This window comes from Leuciscus leuciscus, assembly GCF_965113295.1.
Source record: "Leuciscus leuciscus genome assembly, chromosome: 21".
Classification (NCBI taxonomy): Eukaryota; Metazoa; Chordata; class Actinopteri; order Cypriniformes; family Leuciscidae; genus Leuciscus; species Leuciscus leuciscus.
In genome coordinates, this window is record NC_138745.1 from 3,639,087 (window position 1) to 3,655,895 (window position 16,809).

At 41.5% G+C, this 16,809-nt stretch overlaps 1 protein-coding gene across 1 annotated transcript; it reads right to left on the bottom strand.

Annotated features, from left to right (window-relative positions):
• Positions 1–188: 188 nt before the first annotated feature.
• Positions 189–12,481, bottom strand: tnfrsf13b (TNF receptor superfamily member 13B). Its single transcript, XM_082152202.1, has 5 exons — positions 12,458–12,481; positions 8,159–8,294; positions 5,433–5,549; positions 2,913–3,167; positions 189–767 (listed from the first exon to the last, which is right to left on the bottom strand). Exons 2-5 carry the CDS (start codon positions 8,274–8,276, stop codon positions 538–540), a joined length of 720 nt encoding a protein of 239 aa, XP_082008328.1. The 5' UTR covers positions 8,277–8,294; positions 12,458–12,481; the 3' UTR covers positions 189–537.
• Positions 12,482–16,809: the final 4,328 nt, after the last annotated feature.

Consider the following 16,809-nt stretch of genomic DNA (forward strand, 5'->3'; position numbering starts at 1 on the left):
ACTTTTTAAGTCTTAATTTAGACTTATGTTATAATTTCGATTTAGCGTGTCATAATTTTGAATTTTGTCATAATTATGATTTACCAGAGCTTGATTTTTTTTTTTCTTGTGGAATATTTATAGCCTAGTTAATCGTTTCATACTGTACTTCCATTGATGATTCGTGTGTGTGTGTGTGTGTGTGTGTGTGTGTGTGTGTGTGTGTGTGTGTGTGTGTGTGTGTGTGTGTGTGTGTGTGTGTGTGTGTGTGTGTGTGTGTGTGTGTGTGTGTGTGTGTGTGTGTGTGTGTGTGTGTGTGTGTGTTTGCCCTTGAATCAGAAATGGTCATTTATGAGTTATTCTGTTGGTTTTATTCATGGTTCAAGACTTCTCTATCTATGGAGAAAATGACCGAGAAAGCTATAGGCTACTTTTAAGATGAAGGTGGCTTAGAAAGTCTGTTGTGCTCTACTAAATATAGCATTTATTAAAACTAAAATGACACTGATTTTCCACAGGAATTCTCGAGTGCGGCACAGTTACGTCTGACTTTAGTATTCACGTGCTTGTTTGAGTAGGTGAACATATAATCCTGAACGGCCGGCTCTTGTCGGAGTGTGTGAGAGCTGGATGATGTGTGTGTGTGTTCTCTCCGGCCTGCTGATAGAGTGTGTGTGGCGCCACCGTGTGGTCAGAGAAGCAATAGACACATGTTTCAGTCGCTCTCGATCTGTCCTGATCCTGATCCTGATCCTGATCCACATCATCAGCTCGAGCCATCAGAGAATCTGAAACAGCAAAGCAAACCTGTGAGTCCTGCTCACTTTGAACAAGTGGATGTTATGCTAAAAATCTTTCTCATTTGATGGTGATAGAAATATTTAGTTTATATTTGATTTAATTATTAGTAGTGCTGGGCAACCATTAATCACATCCAAAATAAAAGTTTTTGTGTTTACATAATATATGTGTGTGCACTGTGTAAAATTATTTTGTATATATAAATACACACATATGCATGTAGCATGTTTTATATTTATATATAATATAAATTATGTATAAATATACATAATGTGATCGCGCACAGCCCGTTTAAACACTTCAAAGACTTTTGAAACTGCATTGATTTGGACTTAAAAACGATGGTGACCAATGAAGTCCATTGTTAGAAGAAAAATCCAGAAATGTTTTCCTCAAAAAACATAATTTCTCTCCCACTGAGGAAAGAAAGACATGGATATCTTGGATGGCATTGGGGTGAGTAAATTATTAGGAAATTTTCATTTTGGGGTGAACTAATCCTTTAACGAGAAAACTGCTTAACATGACTTAATGTAGTAAAACAGTGTTATTAAAAGACCAAACTCAGTAAACACCTTATTAATAAACCATGCTAAACTCTAAACAATGCTGGGTTGTTTCAACCCATGTTTGGGTCAAATATGGACAAACCCAACCATTGGTTTACATTTTTGAATTAATGTTTTAACCGAATGGTTGGGTTTGTCCATATTTGACCCAAACATGGGTTGAAACAACCCAGCATTTTTACATATATGTACAAAAAAATCAGATGAGCCCAGAATATGATCGCAACGAGTTTAATTACACGTTAAGCATTTTCCTTCCATAGAAATCCATTATAAGAGCCATTATTAAACACGTTATTAAACACGTTAATCCAGAACCACCAAAGGAGGGAGAGCATTCTCACATTTGGCTCCAAAACTCTGGAATAGTCTTCCTGATACTGTTCGTTGCTCAGACTCGCTCTCCCAGTTTGAAACTAGATTAAAGTCGCATCTCTTCAGCCAGGCATTCATATAATCCTACAGTTCAAACTACAATCCGGCCTCTAGCTCATAAATGCCAGAGGAGAACTGGCCCCCGACTGAGCCTGGGTTCTCCCAAGGTTTTTTTTCTCCATTAGGTCACCTGATGGAGTTTTAGGACACCATTAGGTCACTTGATGGAGTTTTTCGGTTCCTTGCCACTGTTGCCTTTGGCTTGCTCAGTTGGCGATATTTTGGGGATATTTAATTTAATTTTATCAATCAATAAATTCCTCTTGAAACAAACTTTGTTGTATTATTTTAATTTAATACTGTGAAGCTGCTTCGATACAATCTGTATTGTGAAAAGCGCTATACAAATAAACTTGACTTGACTTGACTTGACGTTCCACAACATTCATATCCTGGGCTCTTTGATTTGACTGTATCTAGTATGATGTTTACTGAGTTTGGTCTTTTAATAACACTGCCTTATTACAGTAAGCCACGTTACGCGTTTTCTTATCATGGTTTTCTATGGGAGGAAAATGCTTAACGCGTAATTAAACGCTATATGTTCATATTCTGGGCTCATCTGATTGTTTTTGTACATGCTCACTTAATAATGTTGGGTTAAAAATAACCCAACGAGTAACCCAACTATGGGGCGGTGTAGCACCTTCCCACCTGTGGGTTACTTTAACCCAATGCATTACCCAACACAGTTAAGTTTAAGGTTTTATTTATGACATTATTTTAATAAATAAAATACACTTTGTTTTCGAATACAGATTGTTTATTTGTAAAAACAATAAATATGTCTCAACAAATATATTTTTAAAGTACAAACTAAATTTTGGGGAGTCTAGAATTGAATTTAAATATAGGCTACATAGTTGTGTACATCATTTCAAAACACACAAGTGTACATACAACATATGTATTTAACCCAACAGCCGAGTTATTACTAGAAATTACCCAATGATTTGAAACATAGTGACCCAATGGCTGGGTTAAAAAAAATTAAAACAAAATCTTTTTTTTTTTTTTCCTGTGTGGTATACTTTACTAGAATGATGTTTGCTGAGTTTGGTCTTTTAGTAACACTGTGTTGGGCGTGTTAGAGCGTCCCCATGCGCAGGCTCGGGTTGTTATATTGACCTTTGGATGATTGTGCGTGTTGGTTGTGCTGCTGTTTGCCGGTGTCCTGCTGGAACTGCTGCTGTTTGGCTCTCCTGATCAGCAACAGGATGGCAGTGGTCAGTGTGAACAGCAGGACGATAACACACACACACAGCAGTGAGAACAGCAGCGCCTCTGAGAACAGCGCGGGTGTGTGTGTGTGGATCACTGTGCGCCCCCTGCCGGTGACCAGAGGAACTGCAGACACGCCCACAGGACCCTGCGTCACCGCATCTGAGGACAGCAAACATGAGGACATCATCATGCTGAGCTGATGAGGCGAGAGAAGGTTCCTTTCGAGTTCTCCATCGTGTTTATCCCGTTAATACCTTCTTAAAGAAATTCAAGAAAGATATTAACGCAAACTGCACCCAGACACTATAGTGCATTTATTTATGCCTTGCCATTACTCTAAATTATTGAGGAAAGGCTTTTCCCGGTTTGTTATTGAGAACATTGATAAGGGAAATTCTCTACTTAATTGGAAAAAAAGAGCACAAAAACAAAATATTCTTACTTAATCTTCTTTTTTTGTGTTAACAAAATGTTATATACATAAATGTAAATGTTCAGGTCAGAAACCACTTTTCTATGTTTTGCTTCTATCTCTGACTCGTGTAACAAGAAGGCTTTAAAAACAAGTGAAATATGTAAGTCTTTTAATCTATTCCTTTATGTAATCTTTTCTGATTAGTTATATACCCCTGTCTTGTGTCTTTTTTTCTTTCGTGTATTTGTTCTACATTGTGACTGTTTCCTTCTTTCTTTATATAATGTTCTCAAAAAAATGTAATGAAATAAAAACATGTCTAAATGAACAATTTGTTTTTTACAGTCTAAAAACAAAACCCTAACCCAAAAAGCCCCCTTTCTTTCCTCTATTCCTTAAAGAATTTGTTCATTTGTCAACTGTCTTCAAAATCTTTGATTAACACAAAGGTCTTGTATTTTTGTGAATGTTTATTTATTTATTTATTTATGTTTTATGTTTTATGTGTTTTCTTTGCTCCCCTGGCTCCAACATGTATGTTGTATTGTTTTTTAGTTTAAAGCATAAATATATATATATATGCAGTACTGTGAAAAAGTCTTAGGCATGTTAATACCCCCCACCCCCAAAAAATGGTTTTAAGTCAGTTATTTCTATCTTTTGCTGTAGTGTGTCAGTAGGAAATATCAGTTTACATTTCCAAACATTATTTTTGCCATTAATTGTAATAATCCAGTGAGATATTAACATAGATAATATGGGTGGAGATATTAACATGCCTAAGACTTTAGCACAGTACTGTATATATATATATATATATATTTTTTTTTTTTTTTTTGCAAAGACCTGAAATGTTATTTGGGTACTATCTCTTCTTCCAGCAATGTCAAAGCTTTAAAGTCCATTATGTTGTGGACAAAGTATGATATTTATGCTTTTTTATAAAAATATAAAAAAGGACTCAAGGTGTTTTGAGGTGTAACTATGTATTTTCTGTTATATATGTTCAATAAAAAATAAAAAAAATAAAAAAGGACAGCTAACATAACATTTTAATTAAAGGGATAGTTCACCCAAAAATGAAAATTCCCCCATGATTCCCTCCCCCTGAAGCCATCTAGGTGTATATGACATTTATCAAATAATGTACATTACCCTATCATGACTACACAAACAATTCTTTTAAAAACTGAGTTTCCTTTAAATTTCAATCCTTTAAATTTTCTACATTTTATGATGGCCAAAAGGCATTGAATACCAGGAATGACTCGCCTAAATAATTCACTTATTTTATTAGCAACTCGTCTGAACTGTTAAAGTCACCATGAAATCAGAATTGACCATTTTTTATCCGTGCACATTATTGTTTGTTTTAAATTCATGTACCTCCTATAATCTTGAATCAAAATAACTTATAACATCTCTTCTCTTCTCTGATGATGTGGGTGGGGCAACCTGTCACTCACATGAGATCAGCCAATAGCAAACCACAACCATCCAATCAATACCCCACAGACAAAATCAAGCCCCGCCCACATTTGCAGAAGCGTTTCACTCGGATATAGACACAATATAGGGAAGAAAAGACCAGCGCAACTCCCCTTCATGCCAAATTTAAAGTTATTTAAAGTTGAGAATTTAAAGAATTGAATTAAAAGCTAAAATGTCATGTATAAGAAGCTCGGAGAGGTTTAAGGTCACATGACTCATTCCTCAGCGAGTCATGAGGACACACACAAACACATATTCATTACTTCAATGAGCTCATTGTTTCAGCATTAAATTATTACATTGTTTAAAGTAATACATTTTTCACTAACTGTGATTTTGTATATGTATATTTCTGAAATGCACAACTTAGTTCCCTGTGATAACAGATCTCTCTAAATTGTAATGTGGACTCATGCATTTTCTGTAAAGCTGCTATGAAATGATGTGTATTGTGAAAAGCACTATACAAATAAATAACTAAAATAACTCACATAAAGCAACACACATGGTTTACTCACTCTTGCAGGCGTCTGAGCAGGCCGACGGGTGACCGCCACAGATCTCAGAGCACTTCAGACACTTCTTCAGCAGTCGGTCGTAGAACTGACCCGACACGGCTTTACATCTCCAGGCCTCTGCCGACACAACAGCTCACGTCATTCATCAAGAACAACACCCCCGATATTGCTGAACTGCTTCAGGTGTGATATTACCAGTTGGTTAAATGAATCTCAGTACATAAGGGTTAGTTTATCCAAAAAATTAAAAATTTCCCATAATTTACTCGCCCTCAAGTCATCCTAGATATATATTACTTTCTTCTTTCAGATAAACACAGAGTTATATTAAAAAATGTCCTGGCTCTTCCCAGCTTTATAATGAGCGTGAATGGCAGGAGAACGTTTTGAAGACCAAAAAAAGTGCATCTATCCATTATAAAAGTGCATTAAAAGTGCATCTATCCATTATAAAAGTGCATCTATCCATTATAAAAGTGCATCTATCCATTATAAAAGTGCATCTATCCATAATAAAAGTGCATCTATCCATTATAAAAGTGCATTAAAAGTGCATCTATCCATTATAAAAGTGCATTAAAAGTGCATCTATCCATTATAAAAGTGCATCTATCCATAATAAAAGTGCATCTATCCATTATAAAAGTGCATCTATCCATAATAAAAGTGCATCTATCCATTATAAAAGTGCATTAAAAGTGCATCTATCCATTATAAAAGTGCATTAAAAGTGCATCTATCCATTATAAAAGTGCATTAAAAGTGCATCTATCCATTATAAAAGTGCATCTATCCATAATAAAAGTGCATCTATCCATTTTAAAAGTGCATTAAAAGTGCATCTATCCATTATAAAAGTGCATTAAAAGTGCATCTATCCATTATAAAAGTGCATCTATCCATAATAAAAGTGCATCTATCCATTATAAAAGTGCATCTATCCATAATAAAAGTGCATCTATCCATTATAAAAGTGCATTAAAAGTGCATCTATCCATTATAAAAGTGCATCTATCTATAATAAAAGTGCATCTATCCATTATAAAAGTGCATTAAAAGTGCATCTATCTATAATAAAAGTGCATCTATCCATTATAAAAGTGCATTAAAAGTGCATCTATCCATTATAAAAGTGCATCTATCCATTATAAAAGTGCATCTATCCATAATAAAAGTGCATCTATCCATTTTAAAAGTGCATTAAAAGTGCATCTATCCATTATAAAAGTGCATCTATCCATTATAAAAGTGCATTAAAAGTGCATCTATCCATTATAAAAGTGCATCTATCCATAATAAAAGTGCATCTATCCATTTTAAAAGTGCATTAAAGGTGCATCTATCTATAATAAAAGTGCATCTATCCATTATAAAAGTGCATTAAAAGTGCATCTATCCATTATAAAAGTGCATCTATCCATAATAAAAGTGCATCTATCCATTATAAAAGTGCATTATATAAAAGTGCATCTATCCATTATAAAAGTGCATCTATCCATAATAAAAGTGCATCTATCCATTTTAAAAGTGCATTAAAAGTGCATCTATCCATAATAAAAGTGCATCTATCCATTATAAAAGTGCATTATATAAAAGTGCATCTATCCATTATAAAAGTGCATCTATCCATTATAAAAGTGCATTAAAAGTGCATCTATCCATTATAAAAGTAATCCCTACGATTCCAGGGGTTAATAAAGACCTTCTGAAGTGAAGCCATGCATTTGTGTCAGAAAAATACCCATATTTATAACTTTATAAACTATAATCACTAGCTTCCGAACAGAATAACCCCTGACCCGACGCACAACGTAATGACGATCGCGGAAGCACAGCAAAACAAAACACCGGTGGTGAATTAGACATTTTTAAGAGAAAAATGTCAGAGGATTTCTATATAATAGAAATGGAGCTTCAGTTTATTGCACAGTAATACTCATAAGGAAAGAGCGGCCTGTAACAAGAAGAAGAAGTTTATTGCACAGCCATGTTTGTTTAAACCGTCTAAGCTTACGGAACGCAGCATGATTGTGTTCGTCTGAAAGAAGAATGTCATATACACCTGGGATGACTTGAGGGTGAATAAATCATAGGCTAAATTTAATTTTTGGGTGAACTATCCCCTTAAAGGTGCATTGTGTGATATTTAGGAGGATCTGTTGACAGAAATGCAATATCATACATAACTATGTTTTCAGTGGTGTAAACACCCTACATAATGAACCGTTATGTATTTATTACCTTAGAAAGAGCCATTTCTGTCTACAGTACACACACCGCGGGTCCCCTTACATCGACATGTTTCTACAGGAACTCAAAACGGACAAACGCGTTTCGTCACTATGTTGGTATTCGTGCAAAGAAGCTAACGTTAGCTAAAGTCAGCAAATAAAACATTGACACATGTTGGTATTCGTGCAAAGAAGCTAACGTTAGCTAAAGTCAGCAAATAAAACATTGACACAATGATGAACAGGTAACTATAATATTCGCAATCACATAATTTTACTGAATAATCAAGTAAACCTAATTTCTTAATATATCTTTGTAAAGAAACCTCATTGCTTAACTGGCTCTTCTCTGCTGTCTCAGACGACGACATCACTTCCTGTCGGCCACCGTAACTTCTGTTGGTTGCAATTCGCAACCTTACCACTAGATGCCGCTAAAAATCACACTCTGCACCTTTAAGTGAGCTACTATGAGCTCCAGACAGTGTAACTCACCGCAGTATTCAGAGCAGCGTATGATCGCCACCGGGTTGTTGTGACACACCAGACTGCAGGACACACACTCTAGCACCAGCCGGTCCTTGTACTGGCCTTCACCACAGCGCTGGGCCATCGCTCAGTCCACACACACACACACACCTGTGATTATCATGTGTGTGAGTCATGAGGGACTGACAGCTTAAAGCAAAGAGATGCAAACACTTGCAAACACAAACACTCATATTCAGTCTTAGGATTCATCACACAAAGAAGCTGATCTTCAGATGACTCGCTCAAAGCAAGGTCGGTAATATTCAGATTGGCACTTAGTTAAAAATGAGCATAAATGTAGAAATGTGGACAAAATGATTTTAGATTCCATGGATTTGATAAACGTTTGTTAGTTTCACGTTGAACTAAAATAGCTATATTTATAAGCAGGGGCGTCAGACGGGGGTAATAGTGGGACTGAGTAACAGGGGCCCTTGGCGAAGGGGGGGCCCCACAAAGATATATTGATATTGGTGTTGTGAGGGGCCCACCCCTTGGTTCTGTGACCGGGGCCCAACATTTGGTGCTACGCCCCTGTTTATAAGTGCTTTGCTTGATGGACATAACAATCATATTAATTGTTGTTATATAAAAATATATGATAAAATATAATATATTATCATTATACTAAAGCATTCAACTTTACCTGTTAAACTGTTTAACCACACTAACACACACACACACACACACACACACACACACACACACACACACACACACACACACACACACACACACAAACTCACAAACACGCTCACACACACACACACACACACACACACACACACACACACACACACACGCTCACACACACAAACTCACAAACACGCTCACTCACACACACACACACACAGACACACACACACACAAACACGCTCACACAGACACACACACACACGCACTCACACACACTCACACTCACAAACACGCTCTCTCACACACACACACACACACACACACACACACACACACACACACACACACACACACACACACACACACACACACACACTCAAAAACATACACGCACACACACATACACACACTCAAAAACATTTACTCACTCACACACACGCTCACACACAAACTCACAAACACGCTCACACGCACTCACACACACACACTCACTCACACACACATAGGGTTGGGTATCGTTTGAATTTGAACGATTCCGATTCCGATTCCGATTCCTTGTTTCGATTCCGGTTCCTAACGATTCTCGATTCCGATTCTTTGGCAGGGTCAAAAAAGTTTAGATCAATTTTAATTATATTTACTTTTGACTTTTTATGAAATTTACTATGAATTTCTCACAGGGCTGTTTTCAACTACAATATAAATATCAAATCTACTTTAAACAACTTTTTTGACATTTTAAATGAGCTAGCTAACCAACGGTCTTTCTGAAGGAAATAGTCTGACCTTCTCCATCAACTGAAATATAAAAAAATTTGCATCACAATAAGTGTATTGTATTGTATGTGATTGTCACTAACATTTTAGTAACTAAACTGAATTTTATTAGGTTTAGTGACAACATGTTACAATGTTTACATGGTACAATTTCTGGTAAGCTACGCTTTTTAATTATTTCATTTCAATTCAGTTATTGTGATTTGATTTAATATTGACTCATTTGGATAAATATTAGGTAGCCTACTCAAGATAGGCTTTAATTTTTCTCAAGAAAAAAACAACTCACCTAATGCTGTAAACATACAGAGAGCCCTATCAGCTGGCAGTATTATTTAAGGTTAAAAATAACTCAAATTAAATATAATGCGTTTTTTTTTCTTGCCAACTAGCCTATGTGCTACAGCCTATATGTTCATTAAATGGCTTTCCTGAGGTAAATATGACATAATTGTTCTCCAGCTATGTTATTGACCTCTTCACGCTGATAAAAAACACTGATTGATCGATATTATATATGAGGAATATACAGTTAGGTAAGTTGTAGTCTACTGTATCTTTCAACAGTGTTCGTGTTTTTTGTACTATTAGCTGCTAGTCGAGATGATCGGTTCACGTGCGCTAGGGATCTGTCGCGTCACATTTACAAGCGCCAAAACGGTATTTATTGTTTGAATTTCGTAATAAAATTGACAGAATCTGAGAGCTGAGATTTTTTTGCATATCATAAAGTAACTGCTCTGTCTAGTCTGTCGGTCTCCGTGTCCTCTTTGCTTCACGATTTTATTGTGCGTGAGAAAATGGATGTGTGGTGTGAGAAGTGTCAATTGCGTGTGTCTCACGGTAAATGCGTGAGAGTTGGCAGCTCGTAAATGTGTTTTCATGAATATATATATTTTTTTTACGTTCGCCGGCATCGCGTGCAGTTTTCAAACGGACGAGCAGAGGACGAGAGAATATGGTTGCAACTTGCAAGATACCGAAGAATAAGAAAACATCATATGTACGTTTTTAAGGTTTAACGTCAGGGTTGTTTGCTCTGAATACATTTTATGAGACGCTGTGTGAGTTAATAAGGCAACTCACACAGCGTCTCATAAAATGTGTCGGTTCGCAGTTTAGCATAACAATCAATATACGCTTACACCTGTGCTAGTACACGCATTTACCATGCCATGTGTACGTTACAAATGTTTAACTAAAGTGTCAGCGAGTTAACATTTGGCAGTTTGAAATCGATTATGTTGTTACTTCAGTTCAGAATAGGGCTAGAAATGACTTAGACAGCGGTTTCTTCTTCCGGTCGGCGGACTGTGAATCGAAACTAGGAATCGAAATTTAAACTTTTGAACGATTCCGGGAAAATCGCAAAGCTAGTCCCGGTTCCAATCGATACTCGATACTCGATACCCAAGCCTACACACACACACAAACTCACACACACATGCACTCACACACTCAAAAACATATACTCACTCACACACATGCTCACACACACACACATGCTCACACACACACTCTCTCTCTCTCTCTCTCTCTCTCTCTCTCTCTCTCACACACACACACACACACACGCATGCTCACACACACACACACACTCAAAAACATACACGCACACACACATACACACACTCAAAAACATATACTCACTCACACACACACTCACACACACATACACACTCAAAAACATATACTCACTCACACACACGCTCACACACAAACTCACAAACGCACTCACACACACACTCACTCACTCACTCACACACACAAACTCACACACACACAAACTCACACACACATGCACTCACACACTCAAAAACATATACTCACTCACACACATGCTCACACACACACACACACACACACACACACACACACACACACACACACACACACACACACACACACACACACACACACACACACACACACGCTCACACACACACACACTCTCTCTCTCTCACACACACCCTCACACACACACATATATATTACCAATAATAATAAGCATTCAACTGTACCTGTTAAACTATTATAAGCAACATTAAAAAATTTGGTTACATTTTATTTTACGGTTATATTTTTTGTTTATTTTGTTACAGTGTAATTAAACATTTAAAGTACTGAGTAATAATAATTAACCACATGCCCTTACTATAGGGTTATTTGCTCTCAATTATGCATATTATATAGTTATTATATACATGTAACGTGTGTAATAGCAAAACAATAATTAACAATAACAGCATCACAGCATAAGAGACATCAGGATCAAATTGTCCTTAAAAGATATTTATTTCTTGCAAGAAATGTTCCCAGTCCATCCACAGTCCAGCTGCAGGCGGAGTGAGACCCAGAGCAGAGGTGGGCCAGCTTCTTTATAGTGTTCTTTTCAAAAGCTATCTCTTACAGCCCCCACTAAACAAAAGAAACAGAGGAACCCCTGTGGCTCCCCTAACCCCCTAATCTTCTCACCTCTGAAGTCACACACACACCCTTGCAGCTGTACCAATATCATAAAAGAAACTCAAAATACAGCCAAATAAATGTATGGCATTTCATTTGTTAAATCATTGAAAATAAAATACAAAGAAAAGATACATTTTTCCATAACACGTGTAACAAGGACACTGTAAGATAAAGTGTTACCAAAAGTTCTTACAATCCATTAATCTCAATTCCGATCCATTACTCTTTCTACACTGAAAAAAAGATGGTGTAGGATTGTAATAGTAAATTTCACAAATAACTAGTAACACATTTGGATTACGCTTGTAAAACATCCTCAAATAAGCACGTTTTACTGCGAGCTTTTCTCTCTCTCAGTGTGTGTTAGTTTAGAGATGACTTACCGCGAGTGGCGCTGAAGGCATGAGGTGGTCTGTGGTTCAGTTTCTGTGTGTGTGAGTTTATTTGTACCAGCACATGATTTGACTGTAACCACACACACAGTCTCAGGAGACCACAGTAATGCAACTGCTTAATACATGCAGAAAACATCTGATGATTTCATACATGTCTCAGTTTATTCTACATGTAAATCTGAGAACGTGCAAACCCAAAGCGTTTTGGAAGAGGAAGCAAAGAAGAAGAGTAAAACCTGCAACTGTTGCATTAACTCTTTCACTGCCTGCGTAATAAATAAATTAAATTTTTTTTTTTTTATCATGTTCAGTTTTTTCACAAAACTTTCCAAGTATTTTGTTGTATGAATATTTGAACATGCAATATATCAAAAGAAAGAACAGAGCCTCTGATTTGAAACAACAACAAACCCCCTAGCTTCATGCTTTTTTATCAACACTTGAATGTGTGTAAGTTTAATTTAAAGGTGACATATTATGCCCCTTTTCACAAGATGTAATATATATAGTGTCCCCAGAATGTGTGTGTGAAATTTCAGCTCAAAATACCCCCAGATCATCTATTATCGCTTGCCAAATTTGCCCCTTTTTGGGTGTGAGCAAAAAAACGCAGTTTTTGTGTGTGTCCCTTTAAATGCAAATGAGCCGATTAGAGCATTTAAAGAGATTTTCATGATATAAAAAAACTTTTTTTTGGAAGAAAAAGCAGAGAAATGATGATCTAAACGCAGATCGCCGAAATCCGAAATCGCCCCCTATACCCTCATCCACTATTCCCTGCATGAATCCACTAATATAGTGCAGTTGAAGGGGTGAATGATATTGTATGATATTACGCTGTACCCACATTAGACCTGTCACGCTGCGGCAAGGATGAAGCAGAGAGAGAATCCAAGTGCAAGCATACATTTAATGAAACAAACAGGTAATCCAGGCGGAACACTGAACTCAGGACAAGAACAGGTAACAGTACATTAAACAACGACCGACAACCAACAACTGAAGCACAGAGGTTTAAATACACAGACAAACAAGCTAAACAAGATAACAAGGGGGTGTGGCTAATTAGAAACACCTGGGAGAACTAATAAGCAAGAAAAACTACAAAGGACTACAAAACATGACACAGAACAGGAAATAACAAAAGTGCACACAAGACAAGGGAAACACAGGACAGGAAACATTACATAGCCCCCCACCTAAGGAGTGGATTCCAGACACTCCTCAGAAAATAAAAGTCCAGGAGGGTGGTGGGTCTGAGGCGGGTCCGGGGGCGGGACGGGGGGCCAGGCCCGTGGAGCGGAAGAGGGCCTGAAGACTCCGGCAGGGCAGAAGGCCAGGGCTGAGCAGGCTGTGCAGGTGACCAGGGCGGAGCAGGCTGTGCAGGCGGCCAGGGCGGAGCAGGCTGTGCAGGCGGCCAGGGCGGAGCAGGCTGTGCAGGCGGCCAGGGCGGAGCAGGCTGTGCAGGCGGCCAGGGCGGAGCAGGCTGTGCAGGCGGCCAGGGCGGAGCAGGCTGTGCAGGCGGCCAGGGCGGAGCAGGCTGTGCAGGCGGCCAGGGTGGAGGCGACCCTTCAGGCGGCCAGGGAGGAGACGACCCTTCAGGCGACCATGGCACAGGAACAGACACCGGCTCAGAGGAGACCATCTTGTCCGAAGACACAGGCGTGGTTTCGGCCATCTTGTCCGAAGACACAGGCGTGGTTTCGGCCATCTTGTCCGAGGACACAGGCGTGGTTTCGGCCATCTTGTCCGAAGACACAGGCGTGGTTTCGGCCATCTTGTCCGAAGACACAGGCGTGGTTTCGGCCATCTTGTCCGAAGACACAGGCGTGGAGTCGGCCATCTTGTCCGAAGACACAGGCGTGGAGTCGGCCATCTTGTCCGAAGACACAGGCGTGGAGTCGGCCATCTTGTCCGAAGACAAAGGCGTGGAGTCGGCCATCTTGTCCGAAGACACAGGCGTGGAGTCGGCCATCTTGTCCGAAGACCCCTCGGGCGGCCACGGTGGTGAAGAACCTTCGGGCGGCCACGGCGGTGAAGACCCCTTGGGCGACCACGGCGGTGAAGACCCCTTGGGCGACCACGGCCGAGAAGACCCTTCGGGCGGCCACGGCGGTGAAGACCCCTTGGGCGACCACGGCGGTGAAGACCCCTCGGGCGACCACGGCGGTGAAGACCCCTCGGGCGACCACGGCGGTGAAGACCCCTCGGGCGGCCACGGCGGTGAAGACCCTTCGGGTGGCCACGGCGGTGAAGACCCTTCGGGTGGCCACGGCGGAGAAGACCCTTCGGGTGGCCATGGCGGTGAAGACCCTTCGGGCGGCCACGGCGGAGAAGACCCTTCGGGCGGCCACGAACCTTCAGGCGGCCAGGGCGGATCGGGCTGGTCCGGAGGTGTATTGCCCCCCCCCAAAATTTTCTTGGGGAGGCTCCCCGGTAAAGAGTCCTGGACCAGCGATGAAGAGGGCTTTGAGCTGGGCAGGACCAGCGGCGAAGAGGGCTTTGAGCTGGGCAGGACCAGCGGCGAAGAGGGCTTTGAGCTGGGCAGCGATGAGAGCTCTGTGCTGGGCAGCGATGAGAGCTCTGTGCTGGGCAGCGATGAGAGCTCTGTGCTGGGCAGCGATGAGAGCTCTGTGCTGGGCAGCGATGAGAGCTCTGTGCTGGGCAGCGATGAGAGCTCTGTGCTGGGCAGCGATGAGAGCTCTGTGCTGGGCAGCGATGAGAGCTCTGTGCTGGGCAGCGATGAGAGCTCTGTGCTGGGCAGCGATGAGGGCTCTGTGCTGGGCAGATCCAGCGGTGAGGGCTCTGTGCTGGGCAGATCCAGCGGTGAGGGCTCTGTGCTGGGCAGATCCAGCGGTGAGGGCTCTGTGCTGGGCAGATCCAGCGGTGAGGGCTCTGTGCTGGGCAGATCCAGCGGTGAGGGCTCTGTGCTGGGCAGATCCAGCGGTGAGGGCTCTGTGCTGGGCAGATCCAGCGGTGAGGGCTCTGTGCTGGGCAGATCCAGCGGTGAGGGCTCTGTGCTGGGCAGATCCAGCGGTGAGGGCTCTGTGCTGGGCAGATCCAGCGGTGAGGGCTCTGTGCTGGGCAGATCCAGCGGTGAGGGCTCTGTGCTGGGCAGATCCAGCGGTGAGGGCTCTGTGCTGGGCAGATCCAGCGGTGAGGGCTCTGTGCTGGGCAGATCCAGCGGTGAGGGCTCTGTGCTGGGCAGATCCAGCGGTGAGGGCTTTGTGCTGGGCAGATCCAGCGGCGAAGAAGGCTCTGAGCTGGGCGGAACCAGCGGCGAAGAGAGCTCTGAGCTGGGCGGAACCAGCGATGAAGAGGACTCTGAGCTGGGCGGGACCAGCGGCGAAGGAGACTCTGGGCTGGCGTGAAGTGCAGGCTTGGCTGGACTGGCGTGAAGCTCTGGATCAGCAGAAGCGACGTGAACAGTCTCTGGATCAGCAGAAGCGACGTGAACAGTCTCTGGATCGGCAGAAGCGACGTGAACAGTCTCTGGATCGGCAGAAGCGACGTGAACAGTCTCTGGATCGGCAGAAGCGACGTGAACAGTCTCTGGATCGGCAGAAGCGACGTGAACAGTCTCTGGATCGGCAGAAGCGACGTGAACAGTCTCTGGATCGGCAGAAGCGACGTGAACAGTCTCTGGATCGGCAGAAGCGACGTGAACAGTCTCTGGATCGGCAGAAGTGCGCTCTGAGCTTGACGGGACCAGCGGCGGCGAAGATGCGGCTGAACTGGATGGGACGTGAAGATCAGGTGTTGACCTTGCGTGCCACGGGAGGAAGCTCTCCAGACATCTGGAGAGTGCCTCTCTCCAATCCAGACCGGAGAGATCGGGGAGCTCCCTCGGGTCAACCTCCCTAGCCCCCAGCCGGTAACACACCTTAATTGCCTCGTCACCCAGAGAGCAAGAGGCAGCTAGAGGAACAAATCCCCAGGTGTACTGGAACAGATCGAAGCTATCCAGGGCCAAGGCCGCGATCTGTCCAGCAAACTCCCGGGTCAGGCTGTGAAAATCAGGCATGACGCGAAGAGACTCAGGCTTTGCAGGCATGATGTGAAGAGACTCAGGCTTTGCAGGCATGACGCGAAGAGACTCATTTAATGCTGCTGGATTCATCGTTTGGTCGGTCGTTCTGTCACGCTGCGGCAAGGATGAAGCAGAGAGAGAATCCAAGTGCAAGCATACATTTAATGAAACAAACAGGTAATCCAGGCGGAACACTGAACTCAGGACAAGAACAGGTAACAGTACATTAAACAACGACCGACAACCAACAACTGAAGCACAGAGGTTTAAATACACAGACAAACAAGCTAAACAAGATAACAAGGGGG